General features: G+C 38.2%; 1 protein-coding gene across 2 annotated transcripts in view; it reads right to left on the minus strand.

The window, feature by feature from the left end:
• LOC109934064 (plexin-A2) overlaps nucleotides 1–19567 on the minus strand; it is a 434576-nt gene that overhangs the window by 86148 nt on the left and 328861 nt on the right. For both annotated transcript variants that reach the window (XM_048612014.1, XM_048612015.1), the window contains 3 exons: nucleotides 16475–16626; nucleotides 7272–7389; nucleotides 4763–4899 (listed from right to left, as the gene is read on the minus strand). In XM_048612014.1, the coding sequence (XP_048467971.1) occupies nucleotides 4763–4899; nucleotides 7272–7389; nucleotides 16475–16626 (407 nt within the window). The remainder of the gene's footprint in view (nucleotides 1–4762; nucleotides 4900–7271; nucleotides 7390–16474; nucleotides 16627–19567) is intronic.

Consider the following 19567-nt stretch of genomic DNA (forward strand, 5'->3'; position numbering starts at 1 on the left):
TAGACTTTTTTTTATTCTTCTTAAGAATTGCATTCCAGTATATCCCATATCTAAAATTTCTACAACCTAAACATTTACCTGTAATAATGTCAAAAAATAATATTCTTTAAATATCACTGGGTTCTGCAGTAACACTGGAAAACTGAAGACAGCAAACTCTTCAAACTTAACCAAGAACACAGCACATTTTTTGCGCTGGAACTGGTTAAAGTGTATAACCGAATCACAAGGTTTCAGTAACAATATGACCAGTTCCAATGATTTTTGATATCATCAAGATAATGTGATTTGGTTACAGCCATATGACACGTTCCTGTTTAATTCTCAAGAGACTATTCTCAGTCTTTTTGTCACTGAAATATAGCTGTAGCAGTAAAAATGCTGAGAGCCACAAAATCCAATATCTGAAAGCAAATTAACACAATAAACGATAACGTATCTAAACACAGCATGGATTTTATTTCACAACAGTGCGAGAAATTTCTTTAAAATTCGGTAGTCATGAGTGTAACTGCTGACACTGCCTTTGAGGAAGCTTGAGCACTAGCATAGTGACAAGAGAGCATGCTTCCCCCACCTGTCTTCTTAGTGGAGTAACAGAAATAAATTAAAACAACACCTCACTAACATTAGCCAGTTTCACCACCAGTGCCATGTGCAGTGCCTTCCACCTGCTTTTTAAAGACTCAGTACATAAGATCAATTCCCTATAGCCATTGAGGATGTTTTGAACTTGGAACAAAGGAACTGCAGTTCCAAGATCAAGCAGCCCTGTTGGTTGTAAGAAGTCACTGGAAGATAAGTCCTCCCATGCAAAATGGTGAAAATATAGACCTTACTTCAAAAGATAAAAGCTTCATTTTTAAACTGAGCTGTGAGGGCTAGTTGTGGAGGAATATAATATTTTGGCTCTTTGAAGCAAGCAGACGGATGCATTTCAGGACTCCCACTGGAATTTCTTCAAGGCAACTTACTTTATCTCAAATTCACAGAAAGATACACAGCCATCAAATGGTCAACTTGGAATACATTTTTTCAATTTCTCTTTAATAATACAGTCAGGAGACTGGATTGAAATTAGTCTAATTCATTTTGTTCGGTTTACTTAACAAACAGGCGATGGACAGACTTTTGTACCTTGGACTCTAAAATAAATGGGATGTGATCAAATACAATAAAGACAGAGATACCTATTTAAATTTAGAAATTAAAGTAAATTTAACCTCACATAATGCTGAAAGTCCAATGTTAAATTCTGATTCACACATTTGAATATTATTTCCAACTTTTAAATATACTGTATTTGCCTTGTATGTTGTCTCAAATGCTACAACACAAAAGCAACAATGTAAATGCTAAAAATCTGAAACGTAAACAAAAATTGATGGAAATCCTCAGGCCAGACTACCTACAGAGAGAGAAAGTAAGTTAAGGTTCATGTTAATGACCTTTCTTTAGATGAGGGACACTATTCTACCTCATATTCAAGCTACATAACAATGATGTAAATCTAAGAATGGATTTAAAGTGCTGAGTCAATTAGTTCAAGTTTACAGATAGCACTAGTTTGACAGTACAGGGGTTAAACATAAAACAGTACAACAATCAAGCTCAGAAGATAAATATCAAATTAGGTTTTGAGAAGATTTGTAGCGCGGGTTGTGGAGGAGATTGTAGACTTGCTCACTGAGCAGGTGTGTTTGGTTGCAGACGTTTCATCACCCAGATAGGTAACATCATCGGTGCACCTCCAGTGAAGCATTGGTGTTCTGTCCCGCTTGTTATTTATATGCCTCTGTTTACTGGAGTGATTGGCATCACTTCTGGTTTTGTTTTTCAGTGGTTTGTATATCGGGTCCAGTTCAATGTATTCGTTGATGGAGTTCTGGTTGGAATGCCAGGCCTCCAGGAATTCCCTGACATGTCTCTGTTTGGCTCGTACGATTATGGATGCGCTGTCCCAGTCAAATTTGCGCCCTTCTTTGTCTGTGTGTATTGAGACCAGTGAGAATCGATTGTGTCCGTTGGTGTCTCACCAAATGGCTCGGTGAGCAAGTCTACGACTTAATAAATATCAATCTCACTATCTACAAGCCATCCATTATTGTCTACATATTTTTTAGCCTTTTTGGGAAAAAAATCAGATTTTTCTATTAATGATGTTACCTCTACTCCCTCAATAAATACACAGATTAAAACTGCACATTTCTTAATTGACTTGCATTGACCACAATAAAGGAAATGTCAGGTTACTTAGGCATAAATCTGACTCTGTGAAAGGGTTTTATTTGAAATGTGGCAGAAATAAAAACAGAATAATAAAATTGTCATTCAAATACAGCATTGACCAATACCTTAAATATAATTAAGTTAGATTAAACTCACTGGAATCCAAATGAATTAGCTGTTGTAATGAAAAGACGATATTAATTATGTTGTTTGATATCATGGATGGAAGAGCCCCACCAGGAGCAATGGGTGCTGCCATTATAGGCAAGGAATCACAAGGGTGCTTCCACCTTGAGGAACCCAGTGAAAGGTTTTCAGTTTAATAAAATAAATGATGGCCACAAAATGTCAGAACAGCCCTGTGTGCATGCGTGTGCGTATGTGTTTGTGGGGGTGGGGTGCACAATGCCATTGCTGTGGTGCCGGTGGAGGAGGTGAAATATTGTAGGAGGCCTTAGAGAGGTGGGGAGGGTAACAGTTGGCAGCGCACCTTTTCCAGACATGTGCTCCACTTGGACCTCATTGGGAGAGGGGCCCCTGCCCAGAACTGGGAAAATCCTGGTCATGATCCCAATCAGTCCACAAATTAAGCAGTAATTTTGCAGATTGGCAATCTCTGCCAGTGATGCCCAACCTTTACCTGATTACCAACTTCCACCTGATGGTAATATATCTGACTTTCCTCCCAGTCCTGCCTTCAAAATTTATTATTGTGGAACAGGGAAGACTACAGCTATTGTTTCAACGAGAAAGCAAGTGATTTAATTTTTGAAAACTCATTTGCTCCATTACCTTCAATGTATAGTCTGTGCTATGCCTGAATATTAAGCTTCTGTGTTTATTTGCTTGACAATACATAGTACAGGAGTAACAAGTCACTCAAGCCAATTCATCACACAATAAAAACCAGAAGAACTGCGGATGCTGTAAATCAGGAACAAAAACAAAGTTGCTGGAGAAGCTCAGCAGGTCTGGCAGCATCTGTGGAGGAGAAAACAGAGTTAACGTTTCGGGTCCGGTGACCCTTCCTCAGAACTGTTCTGAGGAACAGTCACTGGACCCGAAATGTTAACTCTGTTTTCTCCTCCACAGATGCTGCTAGACCTGCTGAGCTTCTCCAGCAACTTTGTTTTTGTTCTCAATTGATCACACAATTTGATCATGCCTAATCCTATTTACCTGACATTATTCCATAACCTTCAAAAACCCAATCTAACATACATCAACCTATTTAACCCTTGAGAACATCAACTGACCCAGCCTCCACTGACTTTTGAGAGAGGAAGATTGCAAATTTGTAGAACATCCTGCTTGATTAAGCATTTTGTAAATTCACTCCTGAACAGTCTGGCAACAATTTTAAGATAATGTCCTCTTGGCCTTAAGTTCCCTACAAAAGGAAATAGCTTCCCCAATCAAATACTTTTATTATATTAAACATCTCAATCAGATTATCTATTAATTTTCTAAAAGTGAAAGGAATACAACAAAGAATTTATGCTCTATACACCCCTTTCATTCTAGCTCCCTTGGGATAAAGGCCAACGTTCCATTAGCCTTTGTGATTGATTTTTTTTTAAATCTAGCATTTAGCTTTTAGTGATTTGTGTACATCAACACCCAAATACCTTTGTGCCCCTGCAGTTTCTGGTTTCTTACCATTTGGAAAACACTAATTTGTCTTCCTTGAAATGAAATTGGATGAGCTACAATTCACCATGTTGACTGCCATTGACTGCAGTTTAACCAACTCACTGAATCGATCTGTGTCTCTTCGCAAGTTCCTGGTTGCATCTGTTAGCACAGGATCTACTTAGCTGTAATACTGGATTCAAACCCATGCAGACTTGAAAGTTAAATGTTTCGTTTCTCTTTGCTAATTGCAAAATGTTAACAGAGTCAGCACAGCTGGAAAAAATCCAGACGTACTGGCAATTCCAGTTAGGGGGTTAAATTTGTGCAAGTTATTAAAAAATATCTGATTACTGTTGGATCAATCTTATTTCAATCGACGGTAACAGAGCACTGGAGAGGCTTCATGCCTTCACATTTAAGACTCATGTTTGAAATTTGTACCTATTCTATGCATTAATTTTGTTACTTCCCTTTAGCTGGTTATAAAGGATATTCTTTCATTAATTATATCAAACTTTTTCACCACATTTGCAATAGGCATAAAATAAAAAAAAATGCAATGTAAAGCTTGCACTTAAGAGGACAATTAAAACTTGAGGTTTACGCCACAACTTTCTCTAATATCTAATCCCACCAATAAAAATATGACCTTGAATTTTCCTTGTGATTCATTCATCTCCCATCAATCTAGGATATCAGAGGTTTGTGGATGTAATATTCAAACAGTTGTTCTTAGTGATTTAGAATGTATTAGCGCGAATTCATGATAACAACTCATCAACGTTAATATTTAGAACACAAGAACTGTTCTAACTCAACCTGAAGAATCCTGCAGCTTCTGGAACGAAAATTAATTGGCACATCATCCTAACAGCTTCCTCACCACCATCACCCTCACCTGTAAAACTCGCAGGTTTGATTCCCAAACAACACATTGACATTGCTGCCGGCTCCAAGATATCTTCCAGTAATTGTTACCATTGTTCCCCCAGACTCTGGGCCTCGATTTGGTTTCAGGTCTTCCAGTGAGGGCTTCTGCGCAAAGGAAAAGAGAAAGCAAAGTCATACGTTTAAAGAGAAATAGGTTAAAAGATGGATTAACAAATAATATCACTTCTCCAGTTTACCCTAACTGATACTATTATACAAATTCTTTTCATGATGTGTCACGCTTGTGATAAGAAAACCAAAGATCCTTGGCTTACATTTATTAACTTCCCTTCTTCTCCTTTCCCAAGGGCACCCAGTGATATATACATATCTCTGATAGCTGTCACCATTGAAGGTTTGAAAAGAATACTTTCAGTGACTGCCCTCTTTTTCATTCATTAACTTTTACCACCAGCAGTAACAGCTTGAATTATACAGTTGGTTTTGCAACTCAGTATTTCATTTGGAGCTGTATTTTCTTTATAAGAAAAGATAATAAACAAATTACCATAAGTGCCTTGGAAAGTAATGCACACCCTTCACTTTTGTTCTCTCTCGTTAAATGGCTAACTAACAAAAATAAATAAAAGCTTCTGATGTTTTTGGGAAAAAAAGGCAATTTGAAACAAATCTACTCAGTTTGCTCTCACTCTCTCAACATGGTTCCAAATCTTGTGTGTATTACCAAAGGCACACTGAATAATTTTAAGCAGTGTCAGTCAAATTTGCTTCACCAGAACTGAATCATGCACTCACTGTAATACTAATCAAAGAATCAGAATATTCTTTGATGGTTTGGGAAATACATCTAACTTGGAGGAAACCGAGAAGTTATGAAAACACTCGGAGCTTGAGGTAAATGCAGTCGAGGAAAATACAGTTTAGCCTGTTTATGCAGGATATTGAAATTCCAAAAATAAAAAATGACAACAAATGTCTTCCTTATATCAGCATAAATTGAAATGATAACCTTATTTAACACAAAATAAATTTTGTTTAGACAATTTGGTTATTTCATTATTTTTAATGTCCCAGAAATGTTAGATTTCACCTTTCACAGGGATTCCTGAAGGCCTTCAATGACCCTCATGGAAATCAATATTTTCATATACGAAGGCATTAAATGTATGTATGTACCCATGCTATGGGTTTATGCATATCATACACCATTTTATCTGCTAGCAATGAACCTTGACAAATTCAACAAATTTTCAGGCGGCACGATGGCTCTGTGTTTGGCACTGCTGCCTCACAGTGCCAGGATCCTGGGTTCGACCAAGAACCTGCTGAACTCTCAACCCTCATGAAGCAGTGCGGTCACGCCTGCTCAGCGATCAGCATGCTGACACACTGGTTTACATTTTCACAGGTTGCTGCCTCATACAGACCTCAAGTCCGTGCACCAGAAAGAATTTGGGGGAACATTGTTGTTGGGGCTGTGATAGACTGAGAAACTCACTGGAGCTCGCTGTTCATCTCTCAACAAGCTGATTCACATGAACTATTGTGAGCCTTTTAGGTTCGTACTACTGTCTCTCAGCGCCAGTGACCCCCATATTCAATTCCGGCCTTGTGTGACTGTCTGAGTGGAGTCTTCACATTCTCCCCGTGTCTGCATGGGTGTCTGCATGGGTTTCTGCCGGGTGCTCCGGTTTCCTCCCACAGTCCAAAGATGGGGTGTGTCTGGGTGTGATGTTTTTCAAGGGTTGGTGCAGACTTGATGGGCCGAATGGCTTTTACCTGCACTGTAGGGATTCTTTGATAAGGCGAGGGGTGCATGTTATTTGACAACAATGCACTTTTCCCCCAAACTTAGTTTCAGAAAGGGAAAATCTGGCCAGGGAGGGAAGGAGAAATAAAAGCTATGAAAAAGTGTAACAGAGAGACAACATGAAACACTGTCAAGTTGCAAACTTAATCAACAAGTCATTGACATTAATTTTGGATTTTAAACACTCCATAAATCGAAAAATATAGAAAGTTTCACGGAATCTTTTTTCACAAAAATGGACAAAAAAAGTAATGATTTTTGCAATCTGATTAGGACTTTGGAGATGAGTGTTTTCTGGACGGTCAGAAATGAGGAACATTTTGAATACATTAAATGCTGATGCTACTCAAGAACATCAATAAAAGTTGTAATGCTGTCTTTTCTGTCAGAACTTGTAGCTAGAATTGATCATGACTATAAACGAGGGCTGAATAACTGAAATGAAAATGCAACAGACACCCAGTAAACCAAGTTAAAGATTGAAAGGCCAAACCATAAAGAGAAAAATAAAGAGATAGATCAGAAAACACTCATTACATGATATCACATCATGTAGTGATTACAGAATAGAAGTATTTCTAAATTTACAGTAGATTGTACAAAAGCAAAGAAACCTAATTTCCCTTTTTACATCCTGGGATGGGTTTTGTGAAAGTGTGACATTTCTCAATTGGCCATTGAGCCACTCATTCTCAGATTAACTCACCACAAAGGTATACTGCTGCGACGACTCTGTCATAAATTCAGGCTTGCACTCCCCAACGCAGAGCTGCACAGGACCAGATTCTCTGTGAGGCCTTGCCTCCCCCATTTCACACACAATTCTGTCAAAGGCAGCATGAAAGTAAGAACACAGAATTAGAACATATGTCACCTTCCAGCACTTGTATGTGCATCTGCCGTTAAATGGCTGCTTTCTAATTTTGCGCTGACATTTTCTACTGAAATAAATGAATGCTCCTTGGCAGAAAGCTGGACAGATTAAGCTGCTGTCACACTCCTGCACAACTAACAAATTGTCCCCTACAGCAAGTAGCACATGGCGAATTTCAATTATACAGAGTAAAAAGAAAACATGAAAATATAATACTAAGATTATCTCTGGAAGAAAGGGAGTAGTACAAAGCAATTTATTACAATTAACTTTCACTTTGTCTCACATTTTGTAATATTCCATACAACAAAGCAATGCAGAACAGCCAAGTAAACAGAGTTAACAGGAAAATCAAACCCGTCTCTTAAACCACTCCAAAAAGAATTTCACAGAATAAAAAACACACATTTTGCGAAAAAATAATACAGACTTTTACAAAAAACTTGGACAATTGTTCTTTTAAATGTTACTACTTGCTTGAAAGTAACAGTACTACTAAAGTGATTAGCATTCAACCAAAGGCAAAGTGGAATAAAAAAGAAAGAATAATATGCTTTAACAGCATACAATTTGTCAAAGATCCAATAGAGTTTTTACGTTAATGAAGTTGAATTAATGATGTATGCAGAGTTCTTAATTTCCTCACTTAGGAAAGAACTGGATGCTGATGAATGGCATGAATTGATTTTAGCAATGAAGTTTTGTCACTACAGCATTGCACGTCCCTTGTAAAATCCCATAAAACTACACTTTTCAAGAATGATGCACTGAATTGGTAATCGCCTAAAGCACTCACCTCATTAACATGGAAATGAAGAACTGTTGAGTTGGCTTCGCACATGCCATTGTGCCATTCCAGTTACTACCAAGCACCAAAATCAGATAGCACTGCCCTTCCCCTTTCACAAAATTCATATTAAAAATAGGAAAGTCATTTAGCAACACCCCTTTTGATACGTTTCAAAGTCAAAATCCATTATTGTCAAAATAACGAAACTGCAGGCTGCTCTTAGAGAGGATTCTGTTCATTTGGAAAAATAATGAGACACATTCATGATTCCTGTGTGTTGGGAAAAAAACAGCCATTCAAGCCATCTATGTGAAAAGCTGATAATATTAAGTAAAGTTGAAAAAAAATTCAAAGATATGGGCAGAACAGCAAGTCAAGCAACGTCTCTGGAGAGAGAAATAGAGCTAACTTTTTAAGTTCATGACCCTTCATTAAGTCAAATCTGGATTAGTTCTGATGAAAAGTCATCAACCTGACGCATTAACTCTGTTTCTCTCCCCATGGATGTTGCTGGACCTGTCAAGTATTACCAGCGTTTTTTTTTTAAGCTCGATCCAGCATTCACAATATGGTACTTCTATGTTAAGAATATGGGGCCAGAAATTCTAGTCATTTACAAGTGAATGTTGGATGTGTGCATGCGTGCGCTGTGTGTGCATGTGTAGATTTGAGTGGGGGGTTAACCTTGCTGGGAGAGAGGTGGTGCTTCCAATGGGCCTAGCGGCAGGTTAGCATCAGAAAGGACACCCACTGCAGCTTACATACCTTAACTTCCAAACCTGCTGCCAGGAGATTGTTAAATCCAATTCTCTAACTTTATGTTAACAGCTGAAAGGGTTAGGGCTGACAGCGTTAGCTATGGACATGCACTGGCTAGATAGATGGATGAAACAGACACCATTAAATGAATATTTCTCTTCAGGTACTACAATATTGCCAAAAAAAAAATGGACAGTTTGGCTCCAGTCATGGTGCAGCTAGTCAACTAAAAAATTGCTATGTTACTTAAAATAGTGCTGGAACTAATATATTCATTTCATATAGATAAACAGCATAAATTTAATGTTTGCTAAGAGAATTTCTGCAGGAGATATTAGGCTATATGTATTGCACCAAGTAATGGCAGACCAATATGGTTCATCTCATTTATTACACAGCTTGAATGTTTCAGACAAAGGTCTGGCCAAGGACCAGCACATTTCTAAAGGTCAATGTGCAAATGCACCAATTGAGTGTTCAGTCTGGCTGCTTCCTGACAGCCTTAATTTTGAACAATGGATTCATAAATCTTACAGGATAACTCACTTCAATGTGAAATATTGGGAGAAATTTCTTTTAAAATATACAAAGAGTGAAACTTTTGATGCTACTATGATAATGATTGTATGCTTTCTGACTAACAAGGTTTTAAAAATGGATTTTAAATTAAATGAGAAATACAGAGAGCACCGAATTTCTCTCTTTGTCCTAATCAACAAAACTGCAAGTGCTTTCGAAACACCACACACCTCATTGTATAATGCATTATACAGAGTTCAAATCATTCCCAATAATCCTGGAATCAATTGAAAATATAATTTTAAAGCTAGAACTCATACTGACAAATGCTTAACACGTATGTGTGATCTTTGTCCATTAATTTAACAAAAGATTTAATTTAACCTGTAGGTTAAAATAATGAGGAGGGGAATATCACACAGAGTTTTAAGTGCTTGCCTGACAACAGTAATTTCAAGCCTATAATGTTTATATTGATTTTGAAATCTTATCTCGGAATTCAAAGCGTTAATCACTAGTTTTCATGAATACAAATGCTCATTTGGTTACAATTTATTGAGATTCATTTCAGTTCCCAAAGGGCATATTCACAGCAGGAAACTAGTCTAAACATGAAGCCTAAATAAATCACTTCTCTCATACAGAAATTATCAGTTTATAAATGAGTTAACTCTTATGAAATCAAGCTCAGATGCAAAATTTTCAATTTGTTTTTTTTTGGTGTTTGTGTAATAGTTTATATCATTATCTATATGTTAAACGGTCCAAACACTGGACAGAATCCACTGTAATGGAGCCAGAAAATGGAATGCAAAACCATACATCTGCTTCACTCTCACTACAAGTTAATCTGTTACATCAGCACCATCTTAATCAACGGAGGAGTATAACTGTCCACAGGGGAAAGCTAGGGCACAAGTGTCAGGTAAGATTTGAAATTTTTTTTTAAAATTGAAAATTGTTTCCCTTCCAAACACTTTGATTTCTAATGGATTACAGTTTAATGGATAGTGGTAGTTTGGCTAGATGGTCTTTATTAAGTGCTGTATTTTTAGTGGGTGTCATTAGCCCAGTTGGTCAGGGCCAAATCCAACCTTGTCCTCATCTACAATTCAGGTATTTTTTGTTACTCACTCATTAAGATTGGCTGTCTGAAACAGGATGATCTTGAGTCCTTCTTGGTCCATATAAGACAAGCACTTAGTGGATGACTTCAATCAATCATGAAAGAATGAGCTCAGTTCTCAAACTCGAATCTAACTTTATTATTTTATAAATGTTATATATAATTACTGGCCTGATTCTAATACTGTATTCACTAAACAAATTAATTTAAAAACAATACAATCTGAAGTAAGATACTAACAAACAATTTTATTAAATGCTCCTACAGTTAGCCAGTCCATTCAATACCTTCAGCAGTATCCTTAAGATCCTGTATCCAACATTCATATATAACTTATTTTAAGTGTTATGCTTAAAGGCTCTAGAATTTCATTGTAATTGTTGACAAATATTAACATAGCATTAAAATAGTTCAGTTTTGCTCATTGTTGGAGTACCGATTACAAGTGATAAATTACATCAGGTGGTAAATCAATATTCCACTTAATTTATTCCTGATAAAACAGACGTTTTAAAGTAAAATTTGGCAGATTTATATATGCCATGAAGTAAAACATCATGCTGTTCTGCTTTTCCTGTTTACTATCACCAAGAGGGGAAGTCTGATTGTAATTGTTGACATTACAGAGCTTTATTAATCATGTTTTTGAAGCTTTTGTACGACATAATCAGAAAAACATTAGGCCGCACACAATGTCAATCAAGTCATGCTGAAAGATTGAAAATCAGTAAAAGCTTTTTCATTTGTTTTCTTTATCTTAAATTCACAGCAGATGTGTTCATTTTCTAGTTTAAAACAGTTTTTGAAACCTTTGGCATGGACCATCAATCTCTGATCTTACCCAAATAACATAGCAGTTCCTCATCTGGTGCTGTGATCTGGATTTGATTTTAATTTGAGTTATGACTAACTGAACTCTGAAGTCAGAGCATTACTGCAGAACCTGGCTTTCTTGGCACATATCAAATCAAAGAACACAGTGGGAGATCAGAATGAAAAAGTCGCAAGTACAATACAGTGCATCAATTAGAACGTTTTTTGCTGAATGTCATGATCATATCATCTGTGACATTTTTAAATATAATCAATCTCAATATTATTACTGGAAGCATACCATGTGTGAAAGCCTTTATTATAGTCTTTCAATTGATAGCCTATTGACAAATCATGAATATAATTTATACTGTTACAATTTACAATTAATGTGGATATAAGAACAAAATAGTGAGAGTGACTGGAGTTTTAACCTCCAATCAGTTTTCTGCACCTGCTAAAATGGTGAACCAGCATCTATTAATGTCACAAATGACATCCTATGGAAGGAACTATGGCAAACAATTCATCTTGGCCCTTCTCAAACTGTTTGCAGTCTTTAATATGTTTGACCCGATCATCCTTCTCCAATGTCTCCCCTCTAATGTCCAGGTGAGACAGACTGCACTTCCTGGCTCCACTCTTATACATTTGGTCACAATCAGAGAATCAGCCTTTTCCTGGCGTTCCTTGTAGTGTTATGTCAGGACTCTCCCAAGCTTCTAAAATTGGCTTCTTTCCAATTTCTCATTAATGCGTTAACATCAAGTTTCCACAGACGTACTAAGAACACAGCTCTAACTCACCATCACTTCTCTCAAACCTCCATTATCTCTAGATTGTAAGGACTGCTTTGACTGATATCCATTACTGGAGGAGCAAAAATTTTCTCCAACCAAATATTGGGAAGAACAAAGCCATTGCCACAAACTCCATTTCATAGCTGCCAATTCCATCCCTCTGCTTCAGGCTGAAGAGCAAGACTCTTTGCAATCTTTGTGCGATATATGATCCAGATGTGAGCTTCCTATCATGGTACTGCATCATGTCTAAGACAGATTACTTTCACCCTTATAACGTAGATGTCGAGACAATATATTTTAATCACTCCACCATTGACTCTGTCTTCAAGCACCATTGATGATCCAAATTCTAGGGTTCCTCCCCAAACCTTCTGTTCCCTTTCCTTCGTCAAGTTGCTATCTAAATCCCTCTCTTTGACCAAACTTTTGGTCACCTCTCTGAATATCTCAAGAAAAGATGAATGGAAAGGTGGTGCAGGAAGGAGAGAGGTTTACAATCCTGGGAATTGTGACTGACTTGAGGAAGGAGGACCTACATAAATCTGACAGGTTGCACATCAACAGTCCTGTGATCTATGCCCTTGTGGGGTGGTTTGTTAGCGCGTTGGGGAAGGGTTAAATTAATTTAGCAGGAAAACAAAAAAAAAAGTTTACCAGGAGAGAAGAAAAACAAAATGCACAAGACATTTGGAGAGACAGATGGAAAGAAAGAAATAGGAAGTTGCAAATAAGATGGAATGAAATAAGGTTAATTTTTCTTTGATACAGTAAGAGGGTGGGTTCATGAGGATATTGCTGTTGATATGATACACATGGACTTCTAAATGGCTATGCAACAGATTTGTCAGCGAAGCTAAAGGCTACGGAATAAAACAGGATAGTGGCAGCATGAATACAAAACGTGGCTGAGTTACAGGAACAGAGCATTGGTGAATAGTTTTTTTTACAAAATCGACAGAAGGACAGTGAGGTTCTGCAGAGGCTGGTATTTGAACTACAGCATCCTTGAATTATATTACTTCCATTGATTTGGGCGTGCTCAGCACAATTTCAAAATTTGCAGTGACACCAAAACCAGGAAGCCTTTTGAACTATGAGAAGGATACAGACGTGCACTTCAAGAGGACACAGATTGGTGGAATAGGTAGAGATGTGACTGATGACATGCAATGCAGAGAAAAGTGAAGTGAAACATTTTGATAGGACAAGCAACATAAATAAACAGAACAATTCCAAGGAGGCTGCAGGAGCAATTGTAAATAGAGGTACATGGGCACAAATCATTCAAAGAGGCAGGGCGAGTTGGATAAGTGGTTATTAAGGTGTATGGGATCCTGAGGTTGAGAAGTAGATGCATAGGATGTAAAATTAAGCAGGTTATGGTGAAGCTTTTTAAACAATTGGTTCAACCTCAACTGGAGTACTGTTTCGAATTCTGTACACCCGATTTCTAGAGGATGTGAAGGCTTTAGAAATGGTGCAGGAAAAATTTACTGGAATGATCCCAGGGAAGAGGAGATTATAGTTACTAGGTTAGGGAAACTGGGCTCTTTGCCTTTAGAGAAAAGATTGTCGAAGGAAATCTGATACAAATGTCCAACCTTGCGGTCGGTCTGGACAGAGTAGGTACAGAGAAACTGTTTCCATTGGAAGAAAGTTTGAGAACTGGAGAATACTGATCCAAGGTGAGCAGCAAAGGACTAAAGGCAAATTGAGGAAAAATCCTTTTGCGCTGTAAGCGGTCTTGGACTGCAGTTCCCGTGTGTGGTGGAGACAGATTCAATCACGGCTTTCAAAAGAGTCATTGGGTCATTATCTAAAAAGGAGCTTTGCAGGACTAAAGGGAGAAATCAAGCAAGAAATGCTAGATAAGTTGGTCTAGGGAAAAGGTCATGAAGATGGCACCGGAGAGTGCGACACCATACAACACTTTTCACTGCATTTTATAACAAAATACACATGACAATGAAAAAATTAAATTTTACACTGTAACCAATCTATTATTCCATGTAGCTTAGCACCAAATTTTGTAAATTCAATTTCTGTGAAGCACTTTGTGATGTTTCACAATGGTAAATGTGGTATATAGGTACCAACTTGTTGCATTGCTTTTGAAAGATTCATAATTGCGTACAGGAATATACAGAAACTACAGAGTCTAATTCAAATGCTGATTCTTTGTCGACAATACACAAAGAAATTTGCAGAGTTGATTTTTCTAAACCTTGGGTATTAGAGGACAGATATGCAAAAAACAAAATTCACAACGATAGCCTTTGACCTGTAGAACCTTATTTCAGTGTTTGATTTAAAACCTCATGTGGCTGGAGACGTATTTACCGCACTGTACAATGTGATTGTCATTGATTTGATGTGAGCAAGTTCAGTCATGCTACAGCTAAGCCTCAGGCGCCACAACAGTGGCTCATAGAATTGCAGAAGAAATTTAAGTGTACCACTAAATCAAATTCCAGAAATCTACAGACACAAACCCACCATTCCACAGGGCTAATGACAGTAGGCAATAAGGCTGCACTGTCCCATTTCTAAAGCAGGTTTTATGGGAGAAATCAGGAAGTTCTAAATGAATTCTAAGCTAAGACAAGAGTCAGCACACTATCGTGGATTTATCATCATCATCTGGACAGTTACCTGGTCCACTATTCCGTACGGAATGAAAATTGGGTGACTTCTTTAAAGAATTGATGGTTTACTCAACTATATTGCTTTTGGATCATGAAGACAAAGATCTGCCCTTCAATGCATAATACAGACAACACCCTTGCTTATGGCCCAATGGCAAGTGAAGCTCTTGTGATGAAATTAAAAGGTTTGTTAAAGGGAGTAGACCCATTAAGAGAACAGTAGACCATTAAAACCATAAAAATTTCAGATCAGAATTAGCTCATAACTGAAGCCAGTTAAATGCTGGACACCTATATCCAGAACTAGTTGTTGTCTAGTGACAATTTCAAGTCCTAAAGCTTTTTAAAACCTGTCACTTGAGTTGAAATATTAAGTGCAATGATACTGTGTCTTTAAGAGACATTGTGTTCTGTCCTATTTCTCTTGGGCAGAGGCATTGCCACAGTGGAATGTCTCCTTCAGACAGGCAGTTAGTAAGCAGCTTGAAGTTATCCCTGGGCCAAAGATGCATGAGTGAGCAGGGTCAGAGCTCACACAGACCCTGGAACATTTTTGGTTTTGCTTTCAGTTGAAGGTTTTCTGCTGGCTGCTGACGCTAAAAGCTCAAGTTCTCTGCTGCTAGTGTCTTAGACAGTGGGGCTTGCTCTTAAAAATCAAAAGCAGCAGACTGTTTCTTTCTTTCAGACTGGAGAGAGATAGGAAGTGAGAACCATGACTGTTTTGCTGAATTGCATTTTTGCCAAAGAGCGTGTTTGTGGGAATGCTGCCTATATTGGAACAGTTGATGGTTAGTGGTTAAACCATATATTATCTCGTTAAGTATTTCAACAGTGTTAAAGCTACACCAGCTCTTCTTTTCATTTGTATTTTAACTGTGTTGTAAGAATAAAGTGTGTTTGCTTAAAGCCAAGGGGTGGACCAATCAAATTTCATCGAGAACACAGCACCTTACAACTTGTGTTTAAATAAACATAAAAGTTTGGGTTTAGGCTATCTCCTTACTATATTTTGGGAGGTCTGGTCTGGTCCATAACATAAGTATATCCCAGGCTCAGAGACACAGATTTGTAATCATTAAGGGAACCAAGGATTATGGGGATAAAGTAGGAAAGTGGAGCTGAGGTCATGATTTCATCGAATGGTAGAGTGGATTCAATAGGCCAAAGGATTTACTTCTGCTCCTGTGTCTTTGGTCTTAAGGACAGCAACAACAACAGCAGCAGCTGGGCTGCTCTTGTGGATTGTTAGCAATCAATGAAAATGAAAGTACTTAAAGTTAATCATTTAATTTTGTGCGCTGGAAAATACCAACGATAAATCAGGAACTTTGGCTTCAGAAGCAAAAACAGAAATTGCTGGAAAATTGCGGCAGGTCTGACAGCATCTGTGGAGAGAACTCAGAATTTAACCTTCTTCAGGACTGGTTTCAGAGTCCACTTTGGTAAATTCCTCCAAAAGTCGACACAAAAAGCTGCCAGGCTAAACCACTGGTACAGTAACCTGGAAGGTTATGGCACCAGGAGTCAAATCAGATAGGAAGAAAGGTCATTTTCTTTTCCAAATTGTAGATTGAACTTACTGTTCGGCGATGACGTATCCATCTAGCAGTGGGATACATTGCACTCCTGCCACGCGCACATTATTAGCAATGTCCAAAAAATCCAGGCCGAGATTCACTCCATGGATGGTAACCTGAGTCCCCCCTTCTTGTGGGCCAGACATTGGTGTTACCTGAAAAAGGCAAATAAATAAACTCAGAGCAATCAATACATGTGTTATTTACTTAATCTGTCAACATTTTAAAAGGTATTTAAAAGCTGATAATGTTCCTGCTCAATGTAATTAAAAAAGACACTAAGATAAGCACACAGAGATGCAGGGGAAGGGAAATGCCTACAGGTATTTGCTGAAGGTGCATTTACGGACTAAGTTCTATTGGAAAGCTTTACTGAAGAATCAAACAGTCCTGACAGTGTTGTGATAAATAGTGCATAGATAACCTATTGTGCTTTAATTTGCTGCAAAGCCAGCATTCTGCTTATCCGCATTGTAGAACTAATAGTTGCCAAGCAACAATAACACACGTGCGTACAAAATTACAACAGAGATACAAAAGATCAGTGAATTAAAAATGCTGACAGTTAGCCCTCAGGATTACAAGGAGCATTTCAGTAATTGGCAAGCTAAAGATGATGTTTTTGTTGTGGGGGTGGGGTTAAAGGAGGGTGGAGGGGAAGAAAAAAGTTCTTTTTCAATATCAAAACAAAAGAAATTAATGAAAACCTCAGCTAATCTGGCTTGTAGTGGGGCGTCATGAATACGGGGCAAAAGTATGAGCAATGTATATAAATGAAGATTGAGGGAGAGCTAAGAAATTTTTCAAAAGGCAACTGTATTTGATTGTTTGCCTAAAATTGTACAGGCCACCTAGTTTGCAAAATTTGTTTCGCAACAACCCAGCAGTTGTGTTGACTTCTTTTGTGCAACACTAATTGTACACAGAGATGTTTTGACTACAAACACAGCTAGAGAACAGAAACCTCTTGATGTAAATTCTCTCTGTGCATTATCGACTGGTGGAAGAGAAAGCACCAATGGTAAACTTTTATTGAAAAATTACAGAATGAAGTTCACCCAATTAACAGACGTTTCATACATAAAAGATTGCTTGATCAGAATTCCTGGTACTGGACCCAATATTCTCCCTTTCCATCACCGGTATCATGGCTTTTTGGTATTGTAAAGATCATCTTTTTTTATTTTTGATTGTGGATCAAAACTGAAAAAGGAAACTGCTTTAAACCAAGGATGGTAGTACACTTGTGAAAACAAGCTGTTGGAACACTGACGGTATTTATATCATCATTTGTTCAATCTTTGAGGGAAGGTGCATGAGACCCAACAGAACTATGGGTCTGTCTGCAGGGAAGGTTTTGCACCAGAGACAGACTGCTGATTGAAAAAAAATCGGGACCTGTTATGGGGGTCAACAGTCATCAATTCGAACAATAATTTGGCAGAAAGTCTCCAATCTGCAGCAAGGCAGCCTCTTTCTCTCCCTTCAGAGAAATTAAAGGATTGGAGGATAACAAGCTATTTTCTCCCACCATTTGCTGTAAGTTGTTGCTTCTAACCAATGACTGAGAAACTGAACAATTAATGTGTCACTGCACCTTGTCTGCAATAAAGAACTGAAAGGACTTAGAAACAAAATGATGAAAAGGACTCAAAAATGCAAAAAGGGACACCGCATTGAATCTTGTGGACTGATGCTACTCAACTGTGCCCTCCTAATATTTTTTTCTCTGCACATAACATCCATGTTTGCTTTGTCTGTGTCTGTCTGCATACCTATGTAAGGGTTTAAGAAGGGGTTAGAGTTTAAGTCAGTACCACAATAGTTTAAGATATTTTTTATTTTCCTGTAGTTAGAATAAGTCCAGTGATAAAGGAGGTGATGGCCTAATGGTATTATCACTGGACTGTTAATCCATAGTCCTAGATAATGTTGTGGGGACTCAGGTTCAATTCCTGCCAATGGCAGATGGTGGAATTTGAGTTCAATAAAAAAATTCTGTAATTAAGAGTCTAATGATGACCATGAATCCATTGTCGATTGTTGGAAAAACTCATCTGGTTCACTAATGTCCTTTAGGGAAGGAAACTGCCATCCTTACCTGGTCTGGCCTACACATGACTCCAGAGTGGGCTCGAGTATCAGTGCACTTTCCTTAGTGGGTCTTGACAGTCTGCTCTGCATACAGAATGCACTGCAGAAACATAGCAGGCTAAACTTTACAGTGTCTACCCCTCCTGAATTTGCCATCCCCTACATGGACAAAAGCAACAATGCAGCGGAAATATAACTGTCCTTCCAAACCCCACAGCATCCTGTAATTCTTTGCCTAACATTGCCTAACTGCGAGGACTACAGCTGTTCAAGAAGACCCATCACCAACATTCGCCAGAGCAAATAAACTTCAGCAGTAAAGCTGGCCTTACCAACATTATCCACATTTCCAAATTTGGTAAACAAAACACAAGACTTAGAATGAAATTACGCAGTACATTACTATTGGGATATTGGCATACCAATCTTTGAGGTATTACTTTATTCTGTTTTTTAAAACTCTTCATGGGACATGGGCATCGCTGGCTAAATCAACATTTGTTGCTCATCTCCGAATGCCTTGGAGAAGGTGGTGGTCAGCTACTTGATTGAGCTGCTGCGGTCTAGGAGTGCTGTCAGGAAAGGAGTTCTAGGATTTTGACCCATGGTGATGAAACAGTGAGATAGTTCCAAGTCAAAATGGAGTGCGGCTTAGACGCTAAACTTAAAATGATTGTGTTCCCATGTATCTACTGCCCTGGCCCTTCTCAGTGGCACAGGTCATGGGTTTGCAAACTGCTGTAAAGGAGGTTGCTGCTATGCCTTTTGAAGATGGCACACACTGCTGCCACTGCACATCAGTAGTAGAGAGAGTGGACGCTTAAGGTAGTGGATGGGGTGTTATTCAAGTGGGTTGCTTTGTCCTGGATGGTGTTAGATTTCTGGAGTGACATTGGAGCTGCATTCTTCCAGGCAAGTCAGAGTAATCTATCATATCCCTGACTTGTGCCTTTCGATGACAAACATGTTTTTGGAAGACAGGAAGTGAGCCACTCACTGAAA

Source organism: Rhincodon typus, chromosome 25 (assembly GCF_021869965.1).
Source record: "Rhincodon typus isolate 14 chromosome 25, sRhiTyp1.1, whole genome shotgun sequence".
NCBI classification, from domain to species: Eukaryota; Metazoa; Chordata; class Chondrichthyes; order Orectolobiformes; family Rhincodontidae; genus Rhincodon; species Rhincodon typus.